General features: G+C 38.3%; 1 protein-coding gene across 4 annotated transcripts in view; it reads right to left on the bottom strand.

Annotated features, from left to right (window-relative positions):
• Nucleotides 1–16,749, bottom strand: part of LOC141990900 (DPY30 domain-containing protein 1-like) — a 19,850-nt gene continuing 3,101 nt past the window's right edge. For 2 of the 4 annotated variants that reach the window (XM_074958716.1, XM_074958717.1), the window contains 5 exons: nucleotides 14,390–14,545; nucleotides 14,154–14,276; nucleotides 4,686–4,784; nucleotides 3,518–3,619; nucleotides 333–1,938 (listed from right to left, as the gene is read on the bottom strand). In XM_074958716.1, coding sequence (XP_074814817.1) covers nucleotides 1,873–1,938; nucleotides 3,518–3,619; nucleotides 4,686–4,784; nucleotides 14,154–14,276; nucleotides 14,390–14,536 — 537 coding nt within the window. In that variant the 5' untranslated portion in view covers nucleotides 14,537–14,545 and the 3' untranslated portion in view covers nucleotides 333–1,872. Of the gene's footprint in view, nucleotides 1,939–3,517; nucleotides 3,620–4,685; nucleotides 4,785–14,153; nucleotides 14,277–14,389; nucleotides 14,546–16,749 lie in introns of all 4 variants that reach the window. The other 2 variants (XM_074958715.1, XM_074958718.1) reach the window with 2 other exon arrangements.

Below are 16,749 nucleotides of genomic sequence, written 5' to 3' on the forward strand. Positions count from 1 at the left end.
CTCTAAAACAGGCAGATGCCAATAAACAGCATAAACTATCAACATGCATGGGCAATAGTATAGTTTTGGGTTTTCAATATTTATTTGCCAACAGAAATCCAAGGCTATTTTACATATTTTTTACTTGTTGCTACAATGCAGCATTTTTAGCACTTTGCAAAGATGCATTTAACCTATCAGCCCTATGCCACTTTCCAGCATGAAATTAAAGCATGATTCAAAGTCACTGAGAATCTTTCTGTTGACTTTAAGGGATTGACCCAAAGACACTAATGCACTGAAGTGAGGAATCAATAGTAGAGAGTGCAGAAGGAGAAAAGATTTTCTTGGAGAATTTCATTATGAATCGATGGTGTTAAAAGCACAACATTTTGACACGTTTCTGCTCAGTGGCAGCTTTGCCACATGAACAGAGCAAGTTAAACTAGGACAGGAAAGTATTTATTGCATGACTGACCTTTGCCTGTAGAGTCTACATATTTTCTAACTTATAAAGGGTAGAAGAAATCCTAGAACCAGCTTTAGCACAGATTAATTATCAAACTGCTAAGATATCCCAAAATCTCTCTTTCATCCCAAAACACAAAAATATCAATTAAAAAAACCATATACTGAATTTGTAATGGAGTAATATTTTATTATATATTATTGATCTTAACTGAATGTTGATTGCCCAACTAATCTGTACTGCTACAAGACACTGAGGTGGAAAGAAACCTTTTTATTTTATAACCAAGAGGCATCCAGTTTCTGAATTCTGATGTCTTTTCCAGACAAGTGTCTATTTAGAGCAGGCAAGTTAACACTTTTGACAATCAGCAACAAAGCACCATCATTTCCTTGTTAAAAGTAATCTGATTAAGAACAGAAGAAGCCATTTGAATAAAACTTGAACAATCAATATCCAGCTCAAACTCAAAACAAATTTGGATTTTTTAAAGGTTTTATAGTTTGTGTTTTTTATAAATAGACATATCTGCTCTTCCTGGGTTCAACTGGGAACATACGTAATGAAATAAAGAAAAAAATACCGTAATTGTGGAATTTTTGCCCAGGAGAAAACCAGAGAATTTTGGAAATTTCACAAGAAAAAGGGAAATCTCTTTGGTCAGGAACTCAGGCTAAATTCAGATATGATGATTATCTGATGCCTATTTGAAGTGAACTTCAAAACCTTTTGAGGTTTGCCCATTACTAACAAGAATTCATCAGATAACACCTTTCATTTGAAAGCATTTTGGACTCTATCCTGCAAGGTACTGAGCACTGTAGCCCACATACAGCAAAGCACTTAAGCATGTGTAAAATTTTCAATACATGAGTAATCCTATTGATCCTAGAGAACTCAGATCAAGACCTTTATTATAAACAGTGTACGTACAGGAATCACTTCTTCCACTAATGAAATGCAACTAGTTCTGGATGGAAGCAGTAACCAATCTAATAAATGAGAAGAGGAGAATTTTTGGACAATGACATCAGGATGAATCCCTAAGGTTACTTCTAGAGCTTTAATATTTAATATTCATGAAGGCCAGTCAGGATATTAGGATTTGGGATACTTCTCTGAAAGTATCTTATTTAGTGAACTACATGGAATTCAGTGTATCATCTTTAGAAGAGATTAATTGTCTCTCCTGGTTCCACTGAATCCAGGTACAGTATTTACAACCTGATGCATAGAACACTAATGAATTAGTAATCAGTAGCAAGTCAAATCAGTTTTTCCCAGAATTTGAATGATTTTTATTTTTATGATATTTGCCTTAAATTAGCTGCCTTAAAACATTTTATCTAACTCTCAAACCCCCAGGTATCATTGATAAATTCATTCCATATATTAAATACACAATTACAGTAAGTCACTAAACTTCAGGAATCGACTTTCGTATCAGTTGGGTTTTCTTCCTCTGATTCAGCCGTGAGATTCATTGCAGCCTAATAGCAAAAGAAAGAAAGAAAGAAAGAAAGAAAAAAGAATTACTCACCAGTATTAACAGAAATTGATAAAAAGTGCTACAAACCAAAGCAAACAGAAACAGTGTTTAGATAACCTTCAGCATGAGTATGCATTCTCCTATTCAGTGAAATAACACTTTAGTTTTTATTCACCTCTACCATCAACAAGACAGACTGTATAGAGACAATTATCCCAAGCTAACAAAGGGCACTGAAGGGTGCAAGTGTGTACAATACTGTAAGAATATTGATCTGGTCCCACAATTTTTATGTAAACTCACTGACAATATCTTTCCAGAATGCAAAAAGAATGTGTTATCACCAGACTAATGCTTACACAACTGTGAACCTAATTTATATGCCTAACACTGGGTAATGACATAGGTGTATGGCTACACATATAATTATTACTCATTTGTATATCTGATTACCCAGTGTGCATGTGCAAATGCAGTAATAACTACACACCAAATATGCCTGCAATTGCATGCATATGATTACATGAGCTTAACTGTGAAAACCTGACCTCAAATGTATTCTTAGCTACATTAAAAATAAGAGCCACCTGTAAAACATTTGTAAAATAACAGGCTGTTATTACATGAAAAACATGTTAACAAAAATTCCTCATACAATGTAAAGTCAAAGCTGAAATTACATTACTGACAATAAAATAAGATGGGCAAGACAACTTAATGTAATTCAAAGAAAAAAAAAATCTGGCAACAGCATACTGGAACTACAAACAGTCTTTCCCAGTATCTTGACTTAAACAATCAATTAAAACAAAATATATACGGTTACTTAAAGACTTCTTATTTCAAAAATGATGAATTGAAAAGTGGGATCTAACACATTCTTTTGACCATCAAAAGACATATGTAACTGGATACATTTGACTACTAGTGGCTGGACCAAGAGATATTGTTATACATGCTGCAATGACTCGCACAAGTCAAAATTTGATTCATGTTCTCTCACTTCCCTGTAGTGACAGATGCAAGGAGTATTGTGAGAACTGTGTGCTTTAGCACACCAGGAAAAGAAAGAGCCTCTAATTACTCTCAGGATTCACCTCCAGCTGATTAAATTAGCACTTATCATAGCCATATGATCAGAGAGGCAAGGGGAGGCAGCTGCTCCCCTGGGAATATTGAAACTTTCATTTGGAAAAAAACGTTGAATGTACAAAGTTTGAAATTTAAGGATTTCCTTTACCACATTGGCTCCATCACTGTTTCCTCAAGTGCTGAAACAGGGGCACAGCTGGGGAAAAAAGAAGCAGGGCAAGAGAGTTCCTATAATCAACTCATCCTTGGCTGTGGGAATGGCCTGTGGGGGACAGTGGCAGCCAACAACCAGAGAGCACATTCCAAAGGCTGCTCTAACATGCACTGGAGATCAAGCTCTCTTCAGGAGGTCTGGAAAATACGGCCCAAATACTCTCTTTTAGGCCATAATGGAAGTGCTGACACAGCCTTAACTGTATAGGCATCAGTGGGGACAGAAAAATCTCTATGCAGGGATTACTTAGACTTTTTTTTCCCCTGGTACTTACGTCAGATTGCCCGCTCTCATCTATCTCCTCAACTCGGGTCAAATTAGGGGCTCCATATTTATCTGTAAGCTCAGCTAATGTCCTTGATTTATCCTCCAGTTCCTACAATTGAATTACAAAGCTTACTGTGAGTCATTAGTAATTCTGTTAACTTTGTCACAAATATATTTAAGAACTCTGAATATATGTCAAAGAACCTTAGTATGCACTAAACTAATGAAAATAAACAGATGCCATAGACTAGAGATTTATGGAAACAAAGCCCTGGCATAAATAAATTAAGTGTGAAAAAGGTCTATGTATTACTGTTAGGGCTAATATTAGTTATTATTAGAGGAGTTTGAACAATTTTAGGTTTTCATGTAGTATAAAGTTTGATATTTAGATAGTGATACATTGTCAATATTTTGACAAAATGATCTGAGAAAAATGTTCTCCTTTAGATTGTGATGAACCCCATATACTAGAGGCTGGTCTATACTTAAAAGTTTTACCAGTATAGTCATGCCAGTTGGGGTGTGATTTTTTTTATGACATACCTGTAAAAGCCGTATGTAGACAAAGGTATACCAACAGAAAGATCCCTTATGACGGTATAACTTATTTTGCTTCACAAACCAGAATAAGCTATATTGATATAAACACTTTTATACTAGCATAAGTGTATTCAGAGTAGGAAGGTTTACTGCGTTAGGTACACCATAGCTAAAGCAACAAAACTGTTAGTGTAGACAAATCTTAGGTGTGTTTGCATTTACAAATAAGATTCACTTGTGTTCCCATTTAAACAAAAACACTCCCATAACCATAACTAAGGAAGACTGCAGCACCACTAAGCAAACAAATGTATACTAAGCTGCACTCTGAAACCATTTATACTTGGTTACGAAAAATATACCGAAGAGACTGATAGTCCAGCCCAGTGTCTAACTCGGGAAGTTTGAAATGAAGCTGGAGGGCTAGACATGCATCCCAGAAATGTTCTTTCACAGACTTTGACAGTTTGGTCAAATGTCCATAGGCTAAAAGTATACATACACAATTCCTGCACTGATCAGGGAGGATGTTTGATATCTAAGCATGGGTCTTGGAAAAGCTAGTTCGTGATCTGTGACATTATCTAATTATTATTATTATTACTATTATTATTAACGGAACTTTGTCAGACCTCTTCAGCTTTTTGCTGCAAGGACAGCTCTTCTGCTTTCTCTTTCTCTACCCTTTCTACTTCCAGCTGAGCCTCCTCACGTTCTCGTTCCAGCTGAGCCTGCAGTCATTTTATGGAAGCAATATAACATGGACAAATTGAGAAAAAAAGTCAAACTACAGTAGGATGACCTATGTTGGTGTTAAAGTTTACAAAGCAGAGGTTTTATATACAGTAACTCCTCGCTTAACGTTGTAGTTATGTTCCTGAAAAATGAGACTTTAAGCAAAACGATGTTAAACGAATCCAATTTCTCCATAAGAATAAATGTAAATGGGGGGGTTAGGTTCCAGGGAAATTTTTTTCACCAGACAAAAAACTATATTATGTGTATATATATATATACACACACACGCACAGAGAGTATCAGTTTTAAACAAACAATTTAATACTGTACACAGCAATGATGATTGTGAAGCTTGATTGAGGTGGTGGAGTCAGAAGGTGGAAGAGGGTGTGATATTTCCCAGGGAATCCCTTACCGCTAAATGATGAACTAGCACTTGGCTGAGCCCTCAAAGGTTAACACATTGTTGTTAATGTAGCCTCACACTCAACAAGGCAGCACGAATGGAGGGAGGGAAGACAGCATGGCAGACAGAGACACACACCCTGTGTGTGGGAGAGAGAGAGAGAGAGATGCACATTGCCCCTTTAAGTATGCTGATGCCACTCTAAGTACACTGCCTATTGAAGTATATCAGGAAGTTGAGACAGCAGCTGCGGCCATCAAGCTCTCTTCCTCCTGAGCCCTGTCCTGTCCCCACCCTGCTCTATATGGAGAAGGGGTAAGCAGGGGGGGCAGGAGCAGGAGGGAGAGGGACACCCTGACATTAGCCCCCCTCTTCCTCCCTCCCTGCACAGCAAGCAGGAGGCTCCCGGGAGCAGCTCCAAGGCAGAGGGCAGGAGCAGCACGTGGCAGTGGAGGGAGGGACAGCTGAACTGCTGGCAATTGATAGCCTGCTGGGTGGCTGCAGCACAGGGAACTTAGGGGAGCAGGGAGCTGATGGAGGGTTGCTGGTCAACCCTAGTTCCAAGCCCCCACCAGCTAGCTGCAACGAGCTGTCTTCCTGCAAGCAGTGGACAAAGCACGCGGCTGCGAAACAACTTTATAAGGGAGCATTGCGTAATTGATCAGCAACACAATGAAACAACTTTAACCAGGACGACTTTAAGTGAGGAGTTTGTATGTACTTTTTTTCCGAGGGACAAGATGGATGAGGTAATATATTTTATTGGACCAACTTCTGTTGGTGAAAGAGACAAGCTTTCGAGCTTACACAGCTCTTCTTCAGGTCTGGGAATTACTCATAGTGTTACAACAAAATACAAGATGGAACAGATTGTTTAGCATAAGTAGTTAACATATTTCAAGGAAGCTTAAATTCATAACTTTACTAGACACTAAAAATCATGGACTGAATAGAGACACTAGATTTATGGCTTATTACAACAATCACCCACTAGCAACCCCCCACGTTCATTTTCTCCCCATGGTTGGAGGGGTGTTAACGGACCACTTTACCTTGAATGATCCCTTGAAGTATGTGTTAACTACTTATGCTAAACAATCTGTCCCATCCTTACAGTCCTTCGTTTTCAGTTTTTATTTTATTTATTTTTTCCTGGGAATTTATCGGTGTTTATTACTGTAACAACAAAAACAGCTGAAAATCAGTGCAAAAACTTTTACTAATTTTTCTGGGTAAATAGTGGGATTTATTTTGGTGGACGGAAGGACAGGGAGGAAAAGCATTCAATAGATTAATGCTTTCATGAACGGAATTCAATGTGGTTTACTGCAGAACTAAAACAGAACTCAAAACACTGAGTTCAAGAAAACAATATATTGCTAATCTCCAAATAAAGCTTTTCATCTGAATAAGCAGCTTACTGTTGTAGACTTAGAACTATTAGTCTATAAATATTTACATTTAGTAATTGGGCCCAATATTTTAAAATATTTATAAACACTCATTGTGAGGTCCTTCAGTGTAATTTCCAAAAGTCCTGCGTAGCGTAGGCTTACAGCAATATTTTTAAGCAGTCTTTTCCCAGGCCCATTTTCCTACAGTCTTGGATGTAGCTGAATTTCAAAAATACTCTCTCCATATCAACCGAGCCAGGTGGGACACTGAGGATGCGTGAGAGAGCACGGCTCAAAGTTGGACAGTCAGTGTGGTGGATTTCCCAGTATTCAAGAGGAATTAAACCATAATGGCATGGTTGTCTGGGGAAGGCATTGCCATATAGGCACAGAATTCACTTTCCAGTTTTGTACTTTCTTCATTAGAAGCCACAAAAGGGGAGATTATACAAGCATACTCTTTAAATTTATCAGCTGAGGCCACCCTTTACGATGAGGGTCAAACAGCACAATGACTTTCCAGAATGTTGAGTCTCTCTGAAAAGCTGTAGGGGACATATTGCGAGCATCAGTAGCTTCCCACTTCTTTGACAGCTCTTCATAAAAACTTTTGAAGGCTTTTGCAAGGTGGTCCTTCTCAGTGACTGGCAACACAGACATGAAAAAAAAAATTTTCTGGAATGTCCCCAGATGTGCTTTTGTGAGAAAGTTCTGCTGAGAGATTGTTAACCAGAATGCCAGACACCTCTGTATTAGAAAATGCAACATCTGTTAAAGAACTCGATTCCAATTTCTTCCGTGCTTCATGTAGTGGCTGAAGTGTTTCAATCAGGAATTTGAGTTTTGTACAAAGGCTTTGCCTAATTTCTTACATAGTTGCTTGAGATTTCAGCTTTATGGCTTTTCCACTGTTGAACTCTTTGTGATGTAAAAGTTGCATTAATACACCTATTGCATTCTGAACACTCAGTGCAGCCAAATACAGACTAAACCATCTTGTTGGTACAACTTGAACTGAAATGCTGCATTCAAGTGCGATCTCTTTGCAAACATCATAGAAGATTTTTATTTGAATGCTTGAAAACTGCACCAGCATCTATTACGAAATTTTTTAAATCGGCCATTCTGGGAACCTCTGTTGCAAGAGAGACAGTAACATGCAGCAGGTGAGCTGGGTGAGACAAAGCAATTTAGGTTTTTCATTCAGCTTTACATCTTATGTGAACTTCGCAGAGTAAGAAGCCGAGTCAGAATTCACTGTAGCTCAAATCCTTCCATAAAAGTGCATATTCATTTAAAGTTTTACTGACACAAGCTGCGACTGTTTGACTGCTGACTTTACAAACTCCATATCTGCCAAAATGAGTGTAGGCTTCTCCAAAACAAAATGAAAAATGAAAACAAAATCACCAGGATTGGGTGGTCGAGAACATCTGACGAGTCATCAAAAATCAAAGAACTAACTGTATTTCCAATCAACCGCTCTTTAATTTTGTTGGTCAGAGCAACATCATTCTCCTCCAAATATTTCTTGGTCATATTGATTGAATTTGGCGAAGATTTTGCTGTTGGACAGAAATTTCATACAAAATCCTCCAAAGGACCATCAGCAAGGCTTAGCGGCTGCGCTGTAAAGCAGAGGGCATGTATAAATTACTTATTAGATCATTTTGATCTCGCTCTTTCTGCCGTGCCCAGATGAATGCTGATTCCAATGTTTGCTTGTTTCTGTTTTCACCTTCTTGTTTTAGTCTTAAATGTCATTTGCTCTCCAAATGTTCTTTAGTCCGGTTGGCCTGAGTGTCAGCTATGATGCCACACCATTTGCAGCACATACACTCAACTTCATCCTTTTCTCACGTTTTTGTTTTTTTTAAAACTTTTGAATACTTCCTTACATTATGAAACATATTCTCATTTTCATTTTCTTCCCATTTTAGTGTGTCAAATCTTTAAACCGTTATCTGCTAACAGCTTGAAATGCGTACACGGTAGATGTGAGATTCATCAGGACATTCAGATGTGCATGCACTTCAGAGCTTGCATGCGTGCCTGTTTGTTTATTGTGTGTATTTTCTAGACTAATATATAGCCTTACTTCAACAGGCAGCTTTCCGTATACACACAAACTAATGTATTATCATAATACATATATCTCATGCAATGTACTGTATTTTCCTAATAAAACACGTTTTTTTTGTATGTTTGAATGATACAGAAAAAAAGAATACTACTTTTTGTAAAACCCGAGATTTTTTAAGTAAAAATCGGTTTAAATTGAAAATGAAGGGACTTATCCATCTTGCATTTAGCTGTGACATTCTGGGTAAGTTTCCCAGACCTGAAGAGGAGCTCTATGTAAGCCCAAAAGCGTGTCTCTCTCACCACCATAAGTCAGTTCAGTGAAACATATTACCTCACCCACCATCGTGTGCAACTGACATGGCTACAACAACACTGCATACTTTTTCTTCATCATTTACAATGTATTTTATGCTTGAAAACATAAACCTACAATAACTGAAATAATAAAAAGTTTAGATTTGCTGAAATATCAGGTGACTCAACAATCTTATCAGTTGTGGACCAGAATGGAGAGCAAGGTCTTTTGATTGTCAAAGGGAAAACGCAATAGACAATTGAAGACCTTAACCTTCCACACACCTCTCATACACTCTCATTAAAGGTCAAATCTAATGTTCATTTGGAGACAAATAGAACTCATAAGAATTTAAGACCCAGATTTTAAAGGTGTTTTAGGTGCTACTGCATTCAGCGTTGCAATGTCTAACTGAATTAGGTGGCTAAATCTCATTTCAAAAGGGATTTAAGCACATAGGAGCCAAAATCTCATTGACAGTCTGTGGGGTTTAGGTTCCTAAATGCCTAATCTGTCTTGAAAATGAGATTTAGGCTCCTAAATCAGTTAGCTGTTGCAATGCTGAACACATGAACGTCTACATACCTTTAAAAATCTGGGCCTAAGGTCTTTGCGGCCATCATATATGAGAAATTGCATAATTTAAGTATATATAATGTTTTATTCATTAACACTTATTCATTAACACTTATGGAGAATCAAATACTACAGCAAAAATCTTATTTGCTGTAATATTTTGTGAAAATATATTAACAAACATGACCACTAAGTCCAAAAGTAGCATTCAAATGCCCTTTGGCCATATGCATTCATACAGAGCACATATATGTGCCCAGAGCTAGTCGTTCAAAATTGTGACCCACTCACAACCAGTCCCTTGAAAAATGTGAATTTACTGTGGCAGAGCTGAGGGGAAAATTCTTAACAAATAACTTATTTAATTAATTTAGCCTTTTCTTTCTTTGTGAGCCACCTGCAGGTATAACATCATATTCTCATATGTATTAATTATTTGAAACGCTTCATGAAATTCTTCAGCAAATAATTCGGTTTTCAAATTGTTAAATTGAGAATTTAAAAGTATAAAAGAATATACAATATGCAACTCATGCTATAGCTTATACAGCTAAACTAATGAGAGCAGCATGAGTTTAAAATTGTATATTTGATTGTCATATGCTTAGATTACACTGTTATGGTTAATTATGTAAGAAATCCCAATCTGGGAATGGCAACAGTACCATGTGATATACAAACAGGGCCATTTCAGACACTGCTTGTTCACACAGGTGGCTTTGGGTCATGGGGGGCAAGGGTCTGCTCTACCAAGGCCAGCTAGCAATGTGGGTGTAGTCTTTACTTCTCATGTTTCAGTTCTATATAATGTCGCATACAAATGGTTTTATGCTGAAATAACTCTACTGTGATGATAAATTGAGCCTCATGAAGAATCAGGACATCTCCTTAGCCCATGCTATCCCAGACCACAGATTTTCCCTCCTTTTATTTAACAGGAAACCTCCATCCGCTAATCCCGACTTTTTCCACAAACACACAATTTCTGGATACATTCCCTATTACCTCCCCTTCCCATATGCAGTGTTAGAGCAGAGCAGTTGGGCCAAATAACATGGAGAAGGTTACACATTAAATTGCAGACATGCAAGCGGAGCCCAGTCAAATAATTATGCAGTGGTTCCCTAGATTTGCTTGAAGCTGCCTTTATATGTAACTAACCAACACAGTATAAATTATGAAATTTATATTCAAATATACATCCGAAACATGCATTTTACAAATATTGAAACATTCACTTTGCATGATGAACACTCATAACAGTAAGGCTCAAATGCTCACATAATCTTTGTTGAAAGCAAACATGACAAAAATGCATACATGATCAAATCAAAATTCAACGTCCAATTCAAACAAATATTTGCAAAAAAAAAAAAATTTCTCAGCTCTAAACTCCACATAGGATACGAGGCTATGCCACGGATCAGGGAACCACAGTGGATGTGCTCCATAACCATATAATGGCAACCACTTATAAAGTTGTATGTGTGTATAAATTACAGATCTGTTGATTGTCTGCCACTACATAGGGAGCAGTCCAGATCTACTGAGTACACCTACCACGTGCATGGACAGCAGGGCTGTCAAGCGATTAAAACAATTAATTGCGATTAATCGCGGTGTTAATAATAAAATACCATTTATTTAAATATTTTTGGATGTTTCCCACATTTTCAAATATATTGATTTTAATTACAACACAGAATACAATGTGTACAGTGCTCATTTTATATTTATTTTTGATTATAAATATTTGCTCTGTAAAAAACAAAAACATTTTATTTTTCAATTCACCTCATAAAAGTACTGTACTGCAATCTCTTTATCACGAAAGTTGAACTTACCAATGTAGAATTACGTACAAAAAATAACTGCACTCAAAAATAAGACAATGTAAAACTTCAGAGCCTAGAAAGTCCACTCAGTCCTACTTCTTGTTCAGCCAATCGCTCAGACAAACAAGTTTGATTACATTTGCAGGAGATAATTCCACCCGCTTCTTATTTACACTGTCACCTGTAAGTGAGAACAGGCATTCACATGGCACTGTTGTAGCCGGCATCGCAAGATATTTATGTTCCAGATGTGGGAAAGATTCATATGTCTCTTCATGCTTCGACAACCATTCCAAAGGACATGCATCCATGTTGATGTCGGCTTCTGCTCACTAATGATCCAAAGCAATGCGGACTGACGCATGTTCATTTTCATTGTCTGAGTCAGATGCCACCAGCAGAAGGTTAATTTTCTTTTTTGGTGGTTTGGGTTCTGTAGTTTCCGCATTGGAGTGCTGCTCTTTTAAGACTTCTGAAAGCGTCTTCCACACCTGGTCCCTGTCAGATCTGGGAAGGCACTTCAGATTCTTAAACCTTGGGTCAAGTGCTGTAGCTATCTTTAGAAATCTCATATTGGTACCTTCTTTGCACTTTGTCAGATCTACAGTGTAAGTGCTCCTAAAACGAATATGTGCTGAGTCATCATCTGAGACTGCTATAACATGAAATATATGGTAGGTTTCAGAGTAACAGCCGTGTTAGTCTGTATTCGCAAAAAGAAAAGGAGTACTTGTGGCACCTTAGAGACTAAACAATTTATTTGAGCATAAGCGAAGTGAGCTGTAGCTCACGAAAGCTTATGCTCAAATAAATTGGTTAGTCTCTAAGGTGCCACAAGTACTCCTTTTCTTTTTATGAAATATATGGCAGATTGTGGGTAAAACACAGAGCAGGAGACATACAATTCTCCCCCAAGGAATTCAGTCACAAATTTAATTAACTCACTGTTTTTTTTAACAAGAATCATCAGCATGGAAGTATGTCCTCTAGAATGGTGGCCAAAGCAAGAAGGGGCATACGAATGTTTAGTATATCTGGCACGTAAATACCTTGCAACTCTGGCTACAAAAGTGCCAGGCAAACGCTAGTTCTCACTTTCAGGTGACACTGTAAATAAGAAGCAGGCAGCAGCATCTCCTGTAAATGTAAACAAACTTGTTTGTCCTAGTGGTTGGCTGAAGAAGAAGTAGGACTGAGAGGACTTGTAGGCTCTAAAGTTTTACATAGTTTTATTTTTGAGTGCAGTTATGTAAGAAAAAAAATCTACATTTGTAAGTTGCACGTTCATGATAAAGAGATTGTACTACAGTACTTGTATGAGGTGAACTGAAAAGTACTATTTATTTTATCATTTTTACAGTGCAAATATTTGTAATAAAAAATAATATAAAATCAGCACTGTACGCTTTGTATTCTTTGTTGTAATTGAAATCAATATACTTGAAAATGTAGAAAAACACCCAAAATATTTAATAAATTTCAATTGGTATTCTATTATTAACAGTGCAATTAAAATTGCGATTAATCATGTTTAATTTTTTTAATCACAATTAATATTTTTTAGTTAGTTGTGTGAGTTAACTGCGATTAATTGACAGCCCTAACTGACAGGCAACTACACATAATGAACTCCAGCACCCGAAAGGCTACTTGTAAGTTACTGATGCTCAGAGAAGTCTTAAATTGGGTATTCTTTGCCTCAGGGTTCTGCATTATTTAAGGATATCATACTGCAAAGTCAGTTTCCCTACTTAACCACTTCCATGTTCTGGATGGTCATGTCACTTATTATTTGACACATAGACACTATGCAAATCACATTATAGTGCTTTTATACTGCATTATTGTAACACCATTATATGGACATATGCAGTACGTCACCATAAAATACATACCTAGGTTGGTTCCAGTGTTATGAATAAGGCTGCGAGTCTGTTGTGGAGGTCACGGAAGTCACGGACTGTGTGACTTTCAGAGACCTCTGTGAATTCTGCAGCGGCTGGAGCGACTGGCCTGGGGGTCAGCCACACCTGCTGCTGCTGTAGCAGTCTCAGGTCACTACACTCCCCCACCCCCGAAACAGCAGGAGTTTGGGTGTGGGCGGGGCTCCAGGGCTGGCGTGCAGGAAGGGGTGAGGGCTCTGGGCAGCTCTTACCTCAGGGGACTCCCTGGAAGCAGCAACATGTCCCTCCCTCGGCTCCTTGGCGGAGGTGCGGCCAGGCAGGTCTACGCACTGCCTCTGCCTGCAGACACCACCCCCGCAGCTCCCACAGGCCGCAGTTCCCAGCCAATGGGCGCTGCAGAGCCAGCACTCAGGACGCAGGCAGTGTGTAGAGCCCCCTAGCCACGCTTCTGCCTAGGAGCCAAGGGACATGTCGCCACTTTCAGGGAGCCACGCGGAACCAGGTAGGGAGCCTGCCAGCCCCACCAAACCTCCTCCCCCATCCAGCACTAGCGAGGGTCCCGGACTGCACCCCACCCCAGAGCACCTGCGCTGCCCCTTGGGCCGCCCCCCACCCCAGAGCCCCATGGCACTGCTGGGCTACCTTCTTCCCCCCCACCCTCCCAACCCACCGAGCACCCAAGATTTAGTCGGGGTATATAGTACAAGTCATGGTCAGGTCACGGGACATGAATTTTTGTTTACTGTCCATGACTTTTACTAAAAATACCAGTGATTAAAACTTAGCCTTAGTTATGAGGTGTCAATGCCACAGTATTATCTGCTAGAAATTTTAATTACTTTTATTATTGACTATATTATGCCATACCTGCTGCTCCTCTGCAAGTTTCTGCTGGATCGTGAGTTCTTCCTCTTTCATTTTTTCTAACATTTCCAGTTCTTTCAGGGCCTCCTCACGCTCTTGCTCCAGTTCAGCCCTCTCCTGCTTCCTCTGTCATTGCGTAATATTGACAAATCAGAAAAAAGATTAACTAATATTGGCTATATTGTCATTAAAGTTTGTGAAAGAGTAACAGTAATCATTTTAAATGCAGAGAGATCCACCTCTTGTTCTTCATCTAAATTTCTCCTGTATTTGTAAATCCAGTATGCCAGGTACTCTATTGGGTCTATGGGCCGATGCTCTACCACTTCTGCAAGTCCCTTTGCCAAGCATATTCCTAGGCATCTCTTGAGATATTCAGAGTCCATTCACACCTCCTGAAAAATGTAAAGGAAACAGACACTAAACAGCGATTCCCGATTTAAACTAAAAAATATTTTAAGAATTACTAACTAGACCATATCAAATAGTTTGTTGCAAATAGTTTAGCCAAGAAATTCAGCCCTTTTTTTTTTTTTTTTTTTTGTGACTGCTCTGTGAAGAGGTTGTGCATTGTATTAAAGACAGTGTTATCTAGTTGACAAGGCACTAGGCTAGGAGTCAGGATTCACAGTTCTGCCACAACCTGCTAGATAACTTTGGAAAAGGTCATTTGTGTCCATTCCCTTCTCACCCCTTTGTCCATCTTGCCTATTTAGACTGCAAGCTCTTCAAGGCACAAACTTTCTCTCACTGTGTGAACAATGCCTAGAACCAGGGGTCCTAATCTGAGTTGGGGCCTATAGGCACTGTAGTATTACTAATAATAAATACTAATTTGCTCATTTTTTACAAGTGTTCAATACTTTGTGCATGAACATTGATCATAGAGTTTTTGAGCTGGTTTCAATGAATATTTACTATTCATACTTTATGAGCTAGTCACGTAAGTCACATGCTGTTGTGTCTGCTCCTTGATCAGATGGCCTAAGCTTTATCAACTGGAATTCCTTTTTCCATTCACAAATTATCTGTGAATATTTGTAAGTATCAGACTAATGTGGGAGTAATTAAAACAGCTTTGCAAAATGACCACAAGAGTAGTCCCAATAGAAATGCTCTCATAAACAGATTTATTCACACTAGGATTTGAGAGATTTTGCTTCCAGCAAGAATTCTTGTGAATAAAAGCTTGTTCTTCTGTGGCTAGGTGAATAAAAGTCATGAACACAATCAAAACAAATTGGTAGGTTATATCCATAAAAATCTTCGTTAATGCTGCGTGACTGACAAGGAGCATGCACACGTCTGATGTATTTTAATCAGAAAATGAAGTGGGCATGCACTTTCATGCACTAAATCATCAATATTATATGCCAGTATAGTATGATTTGAATAAAGCAAGAGAAATTGGAGGAATTGTCACAGATTGAAGTGTCATTAGAGGAGGCTTTGGAATGAATTGATAAACTTAACAGTAACAAGTCACCGGGACCAGATGGCATTCACCCAAGAGTTCTGAAAGAACTCAAATGTGAAATTGCAGAACTATTAGCTATGATTTGTAACCTGTCCTTTAAATCAGCTTCTGTACCCAATGACTGGAAGATAGCTAATGTAATGCCAATATTTAAAAAGGGCTCTAGAGGTGATCCCGTCAATTACAGACCAGTAAGTCTAACGTCAGTACCGGGCAAATTAAAGTTGAAACAATAGTAAAGAATAAAATTGTCAGACACATAGAAAAACATAAATTGTTGGGCAAAAGTCAACATGGTTTCTGTAAAGGGAAATCATGTCTTACTAATCTATTAGAGTTCTTTGAAGGGGTCAACAAACATGTAGACAAGGGGGATTCAGTGGACATAATGTACTTAGATTTCCAGAAAGCCTTTGACAAGGTCCCTCACAAAAGGCTCTTATGTAAATTAAGTTGTCATTGGATAAGAGGGAAGATCCTTTCATGGACTGAGAACTGGTTAAAAGACACGGAACAAAGGGTAGGAATAAATGGTAAATTTTCAGAATGGAGAGGGGTACCTAGTGGTGTTCCCCAAGGGTCAGTCCTAGGACCAATCCTATTCAACTTATTCATAAATGATCTCCAGAAAGGGGAAAACAGTGAGGTGGCAAAGTTTGTAGATGATACTAAACTGCTCAAGATAGTTAAGACCAAAGCAGACTGTGAAGTATTTCAAAAAGATCTCACAAAACTAAGTGATTGGGCAACAAAATGGCAAATGAAATTTAATGTGGATAAATATAAAGTAATGCACATTGGGAAAAATAAACCCAACTATACATACAATATGATGGGGGCTAATTTAGCTACAACTAATCAGGAAAGAGATCTTGGAGTCATTGTGGATAGTTCTCTGAACACCTCCACGCAGTGTGCAGCAGCAGTCAAAAAAGCAAACGGGATGTTCAGAATCATTAAAAACGGGATAGAGAATAAGACGGAGAATATCTTATTGCCCTTATATAAATCTATGGTACGCCCACATCTTGAATACTGCGTACAGATGTGGTCTCTTCATCTCAAAAACGATATACTGGCATTAGAAAAGGTTCAGAGAAGGGCAACTAAGATGATTAGGGG

The sequence above is a fragment of the Natator depressus genome, chromosome 7 (assembly GCF_965152275.1).
Source record: "Natator depressus isolate rNatDep1 chromosome 7, rNatDep2.hap1, whole genome shotgun sequence".
NCBI classification, from domain to species: Eukaryota; Metazoa; Chordata; order Testudines; family Cheloniidae; genus Natator; species Natator depressus.